At 35.5% G+C, this 13,568-nt stretch overlaps 1 protein-coding gene and 1 long non-coding RNA gene across 3 annotated transcripts in view; one reads left to right on the top strand and one right to left on the bottom strand.

Annotated features, from left to right (window-relative positions):
* The first annotated feature begins 3,339 nt into the window (after positions 1-3,339).
* On the top strand, positions 3,340-9,466 carry LOC308633341 (fatty acid-binding protein, adipocyte). The gene is made up of 4 exons (XM_081265969.1): positions 3,340-3,497; positions 6,099-6,271; positions 7,009-7,110; positions 7,570-9,466. The coding sequence occupies exons 1-4, from the start codon at positions 3,425-3,427 to the stop codon at positions 7,618-7,620; spliced, it is 399 nt and encodes a 132-aa protein (XP_081122095.1). The 5' UTR covers positions 3,340-3,424; the 3' UTR covers positions 7,621-9,466.
* Positions 6,201-13,568, bottom strand: part of LOC308633343 — a 37,857-nt gene continuing 30,489 nt past the window's right edge. For both annotated transcript variants that reach the window (XR_014018761.1, XR_014018762.1), the window contains exons 2-5: positions 13,522-13,559; positions 12,984-13,091; positions 12,667-12,889; positions 6,201-6,324 (exon numbers count right to left, since the gene is read on the bottom strand). This is a non-coding gene — a long non-coding RNA (uncharacterized lncRNA). The remainder of the gene's footprint in view (positions 6,325-12,666; positions 12,890-12,983; positions 13,092-13,521; positions 13,560-13,568) is intronic.

Here is a 13,568-nt window from a genome sequence, read left to right as displayed (position 1 = left end):
TCTTTGTTTGTATGTGGTGCTGAGGATCGAACCCGGGCCGCACGCATGCTAGGCGAGCACGCTACCGCTTGAGCCACATCCCCAGCCCCTCACACCATCTTATATGTAATTTTGCATAACAATGAGGGTCTCCTACCATCTTCTGTGCAATTCCCCTTCTCTCTCCCATTCCCACGACTCAAATAAATTTTAATTCTTTCTTAATTCTGAGGTAGGATATTCTTCAAAAAACACTATGTCCAAGACCATATAATATTGAATTTTTTTAAAGCATGATTCTCTTTCTTTTTTACTACTTCTTTCACACAGAATTCCACTGATATTGTGGTGAAACATGATAATGATTTGGTGAGTGAACATTTCATCTTAAGGGTTGAGGTGGAGATAATCTCTGGAGGAACCAAACAATTGGGTGTCTTTCTGTTTATACTGTGACGCATAAGGTATGGGCCTCTGTAGTAAGTTTCTGGCCTATTTATTGTATAGAAAGAGTTCCATACCTTACATCAGATATAGCATGGTAGTCTTGTGCATAGTTAAAAATATTAGTATTTCACAAAATGGTCCATATGTTGGGAACATAAACTGAGAGGCTTCTAAGGACAACATCCCTTCATGTAAGAAACTCTGCCAGGCCTATTTGTTACTTTCCACAGTAATAAAATAAAGTTTCTTCATGTAGACTCAACTACTCTCTCACATCTCAATTCTTTCTTTATAATTATTTAAGTTACCAAAGCCCTTTACTGTAAGTTACTACTATTTGTATATATAAAATCATTAAAGGAGGTTATTTCTAGAAAATCTCAGCTCTGCCATTTGTCCAATGATGGTCAGGCATTAAATATAAAAAGATGATGCTGTCACACAGAAATATTCTTGAAGATTTTTTAGAAGAGTGCCAATGGACTTGTACTAGCTAGCCCACCTAATGAGAGCTTCCTTCAGGTATTTCATTGAATATTTAATTGCTTGGTATCTAACAGTGGGTAAATCTGAACAAAAGACACCACCTCAATAGCCCTTGGCCTTTGCTCACCAAGAATGCATATCCGTATGTTTGTCAAGGTTTGTAGGTACTGTTGGTGACCAGATTGGATGCAACTGTATTGAAAGGGAACAAAAACAGCAATTCATGATGTTCCCTATGGCCAGACTACTTTTCCCCCTGATCTTCCTATGGCTGTCTTCTCATCTATTAGGTGATAAGTTAATGGTCCACCTCTTTCAGTGGGTTCTCCTGGATTGCTCCCTCTGGTATTGCCAACAACAGTCATTACATCAAATGACCCTGCTCTCTTTGCTCAGAAACAAGCTGTACCTATAACTGGTGTCTTTGTCCCCTTGCATATTACCTTCTCCCATTCTAGACTATAAGCTTCACAAGAGGAGGCAAGTCCTAGGGCGGCTTCTCACTGTCAACTCCTGCACTTAGTTCAGTGCCTGGTTCATACATTGCATGAACAAATGAACCTTGGTGTCATGATGGTACTCGAAAATAGCCTTGTTCAAGACAACGGTAAGGTGAGCCACATATATAATATTAAGTTTTCTAGTAGCCACGTTAAGAAAGTAAAAAAGAAACAGGTGAAGCTAATTGTAGTCACACATTTCATTTAATCCTATGTGTCTAAATTATTGTCATTTCAGCATATAATCAATTTAGGGAATTTTAATAATATGTTGTATATTATTTCCTAAAATTTACAGTTGAAGGTATAGATTGACATATCCAAATTGCTCCAAACACATTTAAAATTTCTCCAAGAACCAAATTGGAGATCATTTTTTATGTTCTTACTGAATGAAATTCAGTTTCACAATCACACCAACCACACTGCAAGTGTTTAAGCCACATGTGACTAGAGACACAAGTCTTGGATGGTTCATCTCTAAAACAACATGGTTAAATAGTAGTGTTACAACACATGTGGTATATATTCAAACATGATAATCATTTAAGATTGGTCTGAAGCACCTTGTTACTACATACCAGGAATCAACATATATGCTAAAAAGAAAACTATAATTAATTTAGAACATTATCAAAATTATTCCTTTACTAAAAATAGTTATATTTATTTACTTCACATTTTAAAGAGCTTATTGAATGAGTAACAGCTTAATCTCTATCATGAACTATCATGAACTGAACATCACCAGTCTATGGATCTATGCAACAGACCCTAATGGATGAATGTTATTATCATGCCATTAAAAAGATAGCAGTTAAAAAAAATTATCATTGTAATTTAACTTTATTTAACTTACATTCCTACAGAAAATCCTATTATTTACAGAATTCCTTGTCCCAAACCTTTCTGTGAAGCCCCAGGGTAGGGACACTGGCTCACAAGTCAATCACGTGCTCTGCATGTTCTGCTTAGTGAGATCCACGGGGTCAGAACTCATCTCTCCACAATGTCCTAAAATCTAGATATGTTCATAGGAGACTGTAGTACATGTGAAAATCTTCCATTATGCTGGTATGGGGTGAGAAGATTGAAAATCACTTTCGAAAAGTAATTTCACAGGTCAGTCATCATGTAAATGCAAAAAAGGTTTTGATAGCTTGTGACAACATCATTTCTGATCACTCAAATAAAACAGTATCATCTAGAATGGGTTAAATTTGGAGTATTTACTATAGTTCAGGAACAGAATGAAGAGTATATCTTTAATTTGAGCCTATTTTTAAAGGAGTCCTTAGAATTCAACACCATGTTGTCATTACGGGGTGGAAAGACTAAGAGATTAAATTCTTATTTTAATAAAATCTACAATCTGGATTCCTGGTGGATTAAATGCTCTTTATATTCATATAAAACATTTGAAATTAGAAATCCGGGGCACTTTAAAATGTCAGTATTTATTTTGTTTTAATTGCTGGGTTTGTTCTGAGACAGTTCTGTCAAAAAGAGACTGCAATTGTTTAAGAATCTCCTAGGTAGTTTTTAATGTTCCTCCATTCAAAAGAACCACATAATTGCAATTTTAATAAAATGAGAACTCAAGAAAAGAGGGTCAAAGTTCACCCCAAGATAATTGTTCCACTCCGCAATGAGTAAATATGTATGGAAATAATAGGGGGAAGTTCAAGCCACTGAGCATTAAACAGGCAAAGCAGGAACATTTAAAATATTCTGTTCGTTGTTAAAAATAATTTGTACTCCCAGTCCAATGACCATTTGCCAGGGAGAACTAAAGTTGAGAAATTTCTATTAAAAACATGACTCAGAGGAAAAAATACAGAGGCTGGTAATGAAGGAAACAATCTGATATCCTTCCCAATTGGTTAGTCCTATGATCACATGTTCTGAGCATCTTTAAAAGGGCATCGTCTGGACTCCAGGGGGTCACAGCACCTTCTGGAATCCTGCAGCCTCTTTCTCACCTGGAAGCATACTCCTAGAAACCTGGCAAAATGTGTGATGCTTTTGTAGGTACCTGGAAACTTGTCTCCAGTGAAAACTTTGATGATTACATGAAAGAAGTGGGTAAGTAAATGTGCTGTGGAATGATGGGATTTTTAACTTTTTTTTTTTCTGGGGAGAAAGGGCTTACAGCTGGGTTTTCACCCTGGAAGCACTGGTCTCAAACAAAAATGCTATTTTTCTATACGGAGGCCGTACAAGCAGCAAGTGAGAATCTATTTCTAGAAACATTCTCAACCAAAGCTATAACTAAAGCTTCTTAAAGGTGAACCAAAGGGTCTAAATGAAATTTTTTATAATCTATTGAATGCCAAGATTTTACTCTAATTACAAAACTTGGGTGTCTTTGATTTACTTGGCTCTTTGCTTGTTTCTCTTTCATCCTCTTTTGCATATTAAATGTGCAATACCTTAAAAACATACTTCTATCGTAGCATACAATAATTTCCATTTGAAACTGAAGCCACTGTATTTCTCAGCTTAGCAAATTAAATTTTTTTTAGTAAATGTATGTTAACAAATTATTTTCTTGTCCCAGTGTCAATGCATTAACATATGTAGTTATTTTATTGTAGACAAAAATATTAATTTCAGAAGATATGTTCTGTAAAATATTGAAATACTTTGACTAGAAACAGGATGCCATAGATTATTGAGTAATTCAAAAGGAGAATGTTGCGTATGTGACCTATAGATTTTTAGACTTTGTTAACATTGTCATTATGTTGTGTATGAATGTTCGTCAGATAATTATGGCAGGAAAGTAATAAATGTAAATTATAAAAGTACCTTCTCAGTTCACTTTGGCTTTGAAAGCTCTTTCTATCCCAAGCCTCATACATGATAAAGTGAGATCCAAGACTATCAAAATGGGGAGAAATTTTATACAGTATCTTTATTAGGGATTAGAAGTCAATTCCCTAAATCTCAAAACACTTGACCTTGTCCTCAATTTTATATAAGCAGTTTTTTTTTAACTTGTCTGAAACTACTGTTTTTTTTTTTCTTGATTATTGATGACAAGGAAATAAAGAATTTCAGCACGGGAAACATCTAACTTTCTAGAATATCAACTAGTTGTGATTCAATACACTAATCAAAATGTACCGATATAGAAATGCCAGGATTGGAAGGCATTTACCCCTCATTTTTTGGAAGCATTTTACACTTTTAATATTCACATATAAATTCTTGTGACACTGCTTAAATTATAAAAGGCTGATAAAGACAATAAGATGCCTCCTGAATGAAGCTGGCTGCTCTAATTGAGGCTGGGTGAACAGGTTTTGTCTTCTGAGCAGTCAAATAAGGAGAGAATGAAACAAGTAGAGTTTTTTTTCCATAGTCGGTCCTTGCAGAATCCCTCTGTGTTGCATCTGTTCTCTCTGCTGATTCAATACATACGTTTAATGTATTTTGCAACAAAGCAGGGACTTGAAGCAATGTCTCATCTTCCCACTGTGCCACTTTTTGAATAGGAAGCTAAATCTGAGCCTCAGTAATACTTATTTCACATCATATTTATCTCCCAGTTTCTTCCTCTTTCTAGCCTTTGGTTGCTTTTCATCAAAGAGAGAACCTACATTTATGTGCATGTGTCAAAAAAAAAAAATTCAACACATCTATGACTCTCGTGAGTTCTGTATCTGTAGTGATGGCAAGTTACCACAGTTCATATTACGTTGTAATTGTTCACTTCATACTTTATACAAGAAAATACATTACTCTTTTTATATTTAAAAAGTTCATGACTTAGGTGATAAGGAATCAAAATATTGTTTTCGTGAGAAACAGTGAAGTCTTTTCTTCCTTTTTCTTTCTTTGCTTTATTATTCATGTTTGCTAGGCAAACACTCTACCACTGAGCTACATACCCAGCCCTAGAAATAGTGATTTATTAAATTTTGATATTTTCACACACTCGTTGCCTAGTCTCTCCTTAATATTTCCTATAAATTTCTGGCAATTCTATCACCATTATAAAATGATATGTATTTACAGAACATTTTCCCCCCTTTCATAGGAATTAATCCAAATCCTCATTCCATTGGGGAATAATTTGGGAAAGAAGCCCACAAAATTAGACTTGATAGTAAATGCTAGGAATTGTGACTTTTGTACACTCAAAATAGATAATCTCTTACCTGAATAACTCTATAATAGCCCACAAAGTCCTATTTAAAATTCTGACTGTGGATTTTTTAATAAAATTTTTAAAAGCTAAGAAAGAATGAAGTGGTTCTGTTGCCTGAAGTATTTCCATATTCTATAAATAGAAAATAACGTTAATAGAGATAGATATGTGTCTGTATGTGTGTGTTTGTGTGTGTATGAGCATATGTGTGTGTGTGTGTGTGTGTGTGTGTGTATATGTGTGTGTATATATATGTTCCATAAAACTTAATTTCTATAAATATTTTTGTTGAGAATTAACAGTGGGTCTCCTGAGGAGTTATGTCCAGAACTAAAGAAGGAGAAGTTTAAAGACTAAGCCTCAGAATTTTTCTTATGTTAGCCTAGTGTGCTTATCCTCAGGAACTATTTAAGTGAGGCCTTAAGAAACTCGCGGGTATCTCTTTCCCTCTTTCCTCTGACACCACACTTCTCTGACTTACTGATGTGAGAGAAAGTGTCAACCTTACATTTTTCCTTTCCTAACTGCAGGAGTGGGCTTTGCCACCCGGAAAGTGGCTGGCATGGCCAAACCCAACATGATCATCAGTGTGAATGGAGATGTGATCACCATTAGATCAGAAAGCACCTTTAAAAACACTGAGATTTCCTTCAAACTGGGCCAGGAATTTGATGAAGTCACTGCAGATGACAGGAAAGTCAAGGTGAGGAGCAGAGTATTGGCAGAGTGAACACCTGGTTTCTAAATTGCCTTTGCCTGCAAGAAAAGGCATAATAAAAGCAGAAAAACTGTTCTCTCGTGGGCCAAGATCCCTGAATTCCACCATCTACACCATGTTGCCTTCAATAAGTAGTTGGTAAATTTTTCCCCTTTTTACTAAGTGGACCTCATATTTTTTTAAAAAAATGATTAACATAATTTATAAGTCACATAATACATAGAATATTTGAAAGGAATTAAAGTAATAAAACATGTTAGAAAAAGCTTATATAAGAATGGAAGAAATAAAGAAAAAAATCACCTATAATCTTACCATCTCAGTATAAATTTATGATCTATATTCTTCCACAATATTTTTTCAAATGCAATTTTGCATATTATAGTCATTACACACACACACATACAATATATTCTATGCTGTTATTTTTAAAAAATATTTAGTTTTTAGTTGTAGTTGGACACAATACCTTTATTTTATTTATTTTTTTATGTGGTGCTGAGGATCAAACCCAGGGCCTTGCACGTGCTAGGCAAGAGCTCTACCGCTGAGTCACAATCCCAGTCCTATGCTGTTATTTTTAAGACTCACTTTTTGAATACATTCTTCTCATTTAGAATTACTAATGACCTCAAAGTATATCTTTGAAACAGGGTAATATTTTAAAATTTTATTTTCTGCCTTCATATTCAGATTATAATCACTTTTTATTGTGTCTTCAGAGCATCATAACCTTAGATGGGGGTGTCCTGGTTCAGGTGCAGAAGTGGGATGGCAAGTCGACCACCATAAAGAGAAAAAGAGAGGATGATAAGCTGGTGGTGGTGAGTATCTTCTAGGAACTTATTCAAGATTCTACTACTAGGATCTAGAATTTTGTATTTATAAGCAAGGTGAATTTCCTTAAGTAGAATAATGATCATGAAATAACCTAGTAATTTTTATTAGGATTATCTTTCCACCCTGGCTATTTCCCTTTCTGTTTTTTGTGATACTGGGGATTGAACCCAGGCACTGGTACTCGCTAAGCACACATAACACCATTGAGGCACACCCCAGTCCCTCTGTGCTTTTAAGCTCAGCCCAGGCATGCTATCTCCCAGAAGGCATTTCCTGCCCCCTCTCTGGCACAAAAGCTTGTCTGCAGCAGTGCCCCTACCACAACAAATGTCTTTTGAATGAATATTGCTTCCTTTCTAACATTAAGAAACACCATAATTAAACCCATAGTGTAGTCCCAGTGAGTAACCGAGAATTCATTTTGTTGTATTTTGCATGTCTAGGAATGTGTCATGAAAGGCGTCACTTCCACCAGAGTTTATGAGAGAGCATAAGCCAAGAGACACGGCGACCTGGACTGAAGTTTGTATCAAACTCCACGACATTCTGTTGGATGAATTGCTCAAAAAGATATTATTATTTTCCCATAATTACCAAGCAACTAATTTTCTCCCGAGCTGGATTTTGCTAAATATGGTTGGTTTGGTTAAATAAAACTTTTTAGATTTAGAACATGGTATGATGGATGATATATTTATTGTGCTTTGTAATTTCATTTACTCATAATTGAGTGAAGAAAATAGAATAATTGCATTATTGATTTGTTTCTCATATAAGTCATAAGATCTTTCACAATAATAATGCAAGGTAAAAAAACATTAATATCTGTGAATTTTCTATTTGCCCAGGTAGGAGGCAATATGTACCATGACTGAATATTAGGTCCCTTTCTCTGTATATCTAATTAAGAAACTATCTCTTGGAGACTTAATGTAGTTTTAAATAGAGTAAAATTGTCTATTGTCAGCTGGTATAAATGCTTATGTTTCATACCTGCCCTGTCCTGGATCTTTGCAAGTGAGTTGTACATTCTTGTTGCATGTTGTAGAAAAAAAATCTTTAGTCTGTAATTTTTAGTCAGTGGGTACACATCTATAATCCCAGCGCCTTGGGAGGCTGAGACAAGAGGATTGCAAGTTCAAGGTCAGCCTCAGCAACGTAGTGAGGCACTAAGCAACTCAGTGAGACCCTGTTTCTAAATAAAATACAAAATAGGGATGGAGTTGTGGCTCAGTAGTTGAGTGCCCCTGAGTTCAATCTCCAGTACCCCCCACCCCCCAAAATATTGATGAATCAGGTGTCTTAGTTTTCTATTGCTATAACAAAATTCCCAAGGCTGGTGTTATAAGAAAAAAGTTTAGCTCACAGTTTTGGAGGCTGAACATCCAAGATGAGGTTGTCACATCAATTTAGCCTTTGGTGAGGACCTGATGACAAATTACATCATGGATGGAGTACATATGAAGAGAGATCATGTAGTGAGACAGAAAGCCAGAGAGCAGGGACAGATCAGTCTTGCTTTTTTGTAACAGCCCACTCTTATAGGGTCTATCCAGTATCTCCCTAATTCTTTTGGGGAGCTATGTCCCCCATTGATCTAACTACTTTACAGTAGGCTCCACCTCTTAAAGTTATCACAACATTACCACCACATAGAGAACCAAGTGTCTAGTACATGACCCTTTATAGGACAAACAACTTCCAAACCATCACAGTCTATTTCTGAAAGCTACAGACTTCAGTGCAAATAATTCCATAGTGTATTCCACAAAAGTGGTGACAGTTTTGTCCATGAGTAAAGATTCACGTCATTGTAGTAGTTTCACATTTATTGTTTTCTTACTAGCAAAACTTTTTATTCAAATATAATCTCCTTGTAATCTTAATATTCAAAACATACAAAGTATACTGAGGTTTGCCAAGTGTGTGTTTTGTGTGTGTGTGTGTGTGTGTTTCTCCTGTGTCCTGTAAAAGCCATGAAGCACTTCTACAGATTATACAGATTGGGTTTTCACTTATATAGGGCAAAATTTCTTAATCACACAGTTACATTTATAGTAAGACAAAAATCTGTTTAGGTGTATACCATAGGGGACATTATGTTAAGTGAAATAAGTTATACACAGAAAGACGAGTGCCACATATTCTCTCTCCTATGTGAAAGTTAAAGAGAAACAAAAGTCAATCTAACGTAGAATAGTGATTAATGGAGGTTAGGAAGGGAGGCTGGATTCATCAATGAGCATTGTATGCATGTATTGAAGTATCACATGGAACCTCAGTATGTATAATTACTATGTGTTAATGGAAAATTAAAAATAAAATATATACTGCAGTTGATATCATTCAGTTTGTATGTTCACTTTAAAAATAAGTCCAATTCTGAGTAGCTGTCATATATGTAACACCATGATGTGGACAGAACAGAGAGGTGGACTTGGTCATAAGAGTTTGTTTTTTTCCAAAAACAAAGAGTATGACTGTCAGTTGGGGCTCACTAGAGATGTGGAGGACTTACATAGATATCTGGGAGGGCCAATTAGGACAAATATTTGTAAACCAATATTTACTAGATGCTAACAATGGTTTAGGCAATCTGCATAATTCATGTCATTTATCATCAAAACACTGAGAGAGGATTTCGGATTTCTGTTTACAAATGAGGTGACCGAAACTCAGAACTTAATATCATAAAACTAGAAGGCGACTTTTTTGTTGTTTTATTTTCAGTCCTGGGATGTAACCCAGGACTTTATGTGTGCTAGCCAAGCACTCTAGCTGAGCTACATCCCCAGTCCCCATAAAACTAAATAGAGAATAGGTCTGGGAATCTAAAATTTAAGAGAGCTATTCTGGATGGAATGTAGATCTGATCATCAGTGTCCAAATGGTAATTTGATTCATAAAATGTGATGAGGTTGATTTTGAGAGGATCCTAAGAAGACAGGGACTAGGAAGCACCAGGAATATACTCCTTACCTAGACGATACTTGCATTGGAAGAATCTGTTTGATGGAACTATTTTGAAACTCTGGAGTCTACTAGATCCTTGCAACATTCAGGGAAAGTCCTGGATGATAAAACTGACATTATTTTTTGTTCATTTCAGCTCCTGCCATAGTAGCAGACACTTACCCTCCATCCCCAGCCCCATGGCACACAGTTTGTAGAAGCCAGGATAGGCAATAAGAACCCTGTGTTTCCCAAACATTGTGCATCTGTGTTTTAATTGATGATGGCTGCTTACGATCACAGATGTGCATTCACAGATGCCAACAGCCACTGTCACACAACCCTCATTGTTGCGAGTCCCTCTCCTTAGACTGAAGCAAGCTCAGGGTTTTTAGAGGATTGGCTCCTCCCCACTTCATTTTCTGATTTTTCCCTTTTGGCAGCCAGTCATTAAACACTAAGACATTCAAAAGAAGCTACCTATGTGGGCAAATTAGAAAGTCACTGTGCATGCCGAGGGAAGGTTCAGAAAAGACCTTAAGTTGGCTCTTCAACCTGATCTTTAGTACAGATAGTGGACAACAACCAAAAGATGAAACTGAACGAAGCAAAATTCAGTTCTTAAAAATCCAATCATTTCACTTCTGAACATTCCTGCATTAATATAGGAGATTTGGGGGGACATCTCATATCCAAACCATATTAGAAATGGAGTAAATTTCTCAGCTTTCTCTAAAATGGTTCAAAAAAAAAAAAAAAGGCTCTCTGTCAGAGAAGAGAGGGGGTGGGAAGAGAAGGAGAAAAGGAGGTGGGGCAAGTTCATTAAAATCTTGACACCTGGGAATGCCAGGCAAAGAGTGTACTTTTGGTATTTCTCTTTCAATTTCTTCTTTATAATTTTGAAATTATTTCCAAATTGAAAGGTAACCAAAAAAAAAAAAAAACCAAATTAATATGAACTACTACTATAGCAAAAAAATCAACAAAAATATAAGGTAGGTGTGGGGTGGGGTGAAGCAATAGAAAGTACCAATTGTCAAAAAAAATCCATTCAAAAAATTCTTTACCCATTAATAAAATTTTATACTTAGCTCTTTAGAAAGGAGTTCCTACTTTTATTTTTATTTATATTTTAAATAACACATAGTAGATAAGAGATGGGCTTATTTTATACTGCAGAAGAAATAAATTGGAAGTTTTCATTTTAAAAATATATTTGCTAAGAATTAAGAATTAATTTGGCATGATTATTTTGAGTAAAATTTATGTTGTAAGAAAGGTAATACAGAAACCAAAACAATATAAAAATTCTTCTCAAAGCCTCCAAATGTATACAAATTATTAAAATGAGGTTTACACAATATGTCATTTATTCTAAGCAAACAGTTTCTCAAACTTCACACCATTTTCTCCAAAGTAGAACATACTAGCAAAATAAGGACTGAATATTTCAACTGCACATCTCACATTTGAACCAGTTATTACCAAAATTAAATTTCAGAATAACTGTTCTCCATATTGGAGAAGAGAATATCATCTTAAAAAGAAATATTTATAATGCTGAATTACTTTTTAGTTTTTTAGATTAGTATACATTTTGGAATATTATTATTATAAGTATGAACTACATACAAAAAAGGATAATTGAGGGGCTCGAGTTGTAGCTCAGCAGTAGAGTGCTTGCCTCATACATGTAGAGACACTGGGTTCAATTCCTAGCACCACGTAAAAATAAATAAATACAATAAAGGTCCATCAACAACTAAAAAATAAAATAAATAGACAATTGAAATTTGAATAATAAACATAGTAACTAAAGTGATATTGAAGAGCAGAGAACTCTGTCACTTGAGAAGGGAGACCCTATAGTAATAATGAGATACCAGAAAAGATGACAGGGGTCTGGGGATCCATTCATCATCCAAAGACCACCAGCATGAAAGGCACAGAATAGGGACAGGTCAGGAGAGGACAATGTACAAAAACCCTACCTTTAGTCATTGTTATAGAGATTTAAAAAAAAACAACACTGAGAACGTCTGTATAACACAATGGCATATTACTCAGCCATAAAGAAGAATGAATCATGGCATTTGCTGGTAAATAGATGAAGCTGGAGAATATCATACTAAGTGAAATAAGCCAATTCCAAAAAAATGAAGGCAGAATGTTTTCTCTGATATGTGGATGCTAATTCACAATAAGGGTGGGAGGTTTTAGGGAAGAATAGAAATACACCAGATTAGAGAAAGGCGAATGAAAGGAAAGGAGGGGAAATGGGAATAGGAAAGATAGTAGAATAAATCAGACATTACTATTTTATGTGCATTACACAACCAAAGTAATTCTACATCATGTACAACCAGAAGAATGAGAAGTTATACTCCGTATACGTATAATATGTCAAAATACATTCTACCAATCATGTGTAACTAATTAGAACAAATTTTAAAAAGTAAAAAAAAAAGAATGCTTATTTCTTTTGCCACTCATTTGTAAAACATTTATTAAGTATTTATTATTTGTCAGGTACTATCTTAGGGATACACAGATAAATAAGAAGTATCATCCTTTCTGGAGGTACTCACAGAATAGCTCATGAGACAGCTGAGGGAGAATTCATCACACTACTATGAGGTATATTCTCCAAAATACTTCTGTTAAAGGCAGAATTGTATCACATAGTAGGGATCAACCAGCTCTGAATCAGCATCTCAGAGGAGATGTTAGATTTGAATGCTGTGCTCTAAGCCAATGCACGGGACACATGTAATTGGCTGCTGTCAAGTACAAATTAACCATTTGGTGAAGCTGTTAACAAAGGCATATCAATTATGAAAGCTTAGTCTGCAAACAGCAAACGCTCAGGCACAAAACAGTTTAATAATGAAGTTTATGAACTCACATGATAGAACTTCTGGAAATAAAGCAATCCTCAGTTCCTCCCACCTTTCGTCTCTGCCATCATTCATTCTGGTTCTGTCTTTGAGTGGGTACCTCAGTGGATATAGCACTGCAAATATCATATAAGAAAGCAAAACATGCAGAGGAAGACTAGTGGTGTCTCTCCTTCTAACTCCCTCTCAGGGATGGGGGACTTTGTAGAAGCCAGAAATTTGACTTTCATTTTTTGTCACATGGGCCAGGTGACTTCTAAAATGAACCACCACATTGATTTCTGAAATAATCAATGACAGGAGATTCACAACAACAAGGTTGGTTACACCAATGGGAAACTTTGGTTATACTACCCCACTGGCCAACATGCATAGACATTTATGCTCTTTCAAATAGAGAGTGCATACACTTCTAGAACCGGTCAAGCAAGCTCTAGTAACTTGTTCTCCATGGGAACATCACATCTGAATACATCTTCAACTTCTCAGGCACTTACTTTGAGCCTGAGTCTGTTTCCTGAAATTGACTCTAGGATTTTTACTTACCCTATTTTGTCCTCCAGATATCTTAATAACTCTTCCACCTACAAAGA

Source organism: Spermophilus citellus (assembly GCF_964194105.1).
Source record: "Spermophilus citellus genome assembly, chromosome: 14".
NCBI lineage: Eukaryota > Metazoa > Chordata > Mammalia > Rodentia > Sciuridae > Spermophilus > Spermophilus citellus.
Note: the sequence above shows the minus strand (reverse complement) of the source record. Positions and strands in the feature narration are given on the sequence as shown.

Excerpts from the sequence above, each read along its gene's own strand:
- LOC308633341 (XM_081265969.1), top strand. The coding sequence starts at position 3,425 with ATGTGTGATGCTTTTGTAGGTACCTGGAAACTTGTCTCCAGTGAAAAC. Across the intron at positions 6,272-7,008 it reads CAGATGACAGGAAAGTCAAG|AGCATCATAACCTTAGATGG; the intron begins GTGAGGAGCAGA and ends TTGTGTCTTCAG. Across the intron at positions 7,111-7,569 it reads AGGATGATAAGCTGGTGGTG|GAATGTGTCATGAAAGGCGT; the intron begins GTGAGTATCTTC and ends TTGCATGTCTAG.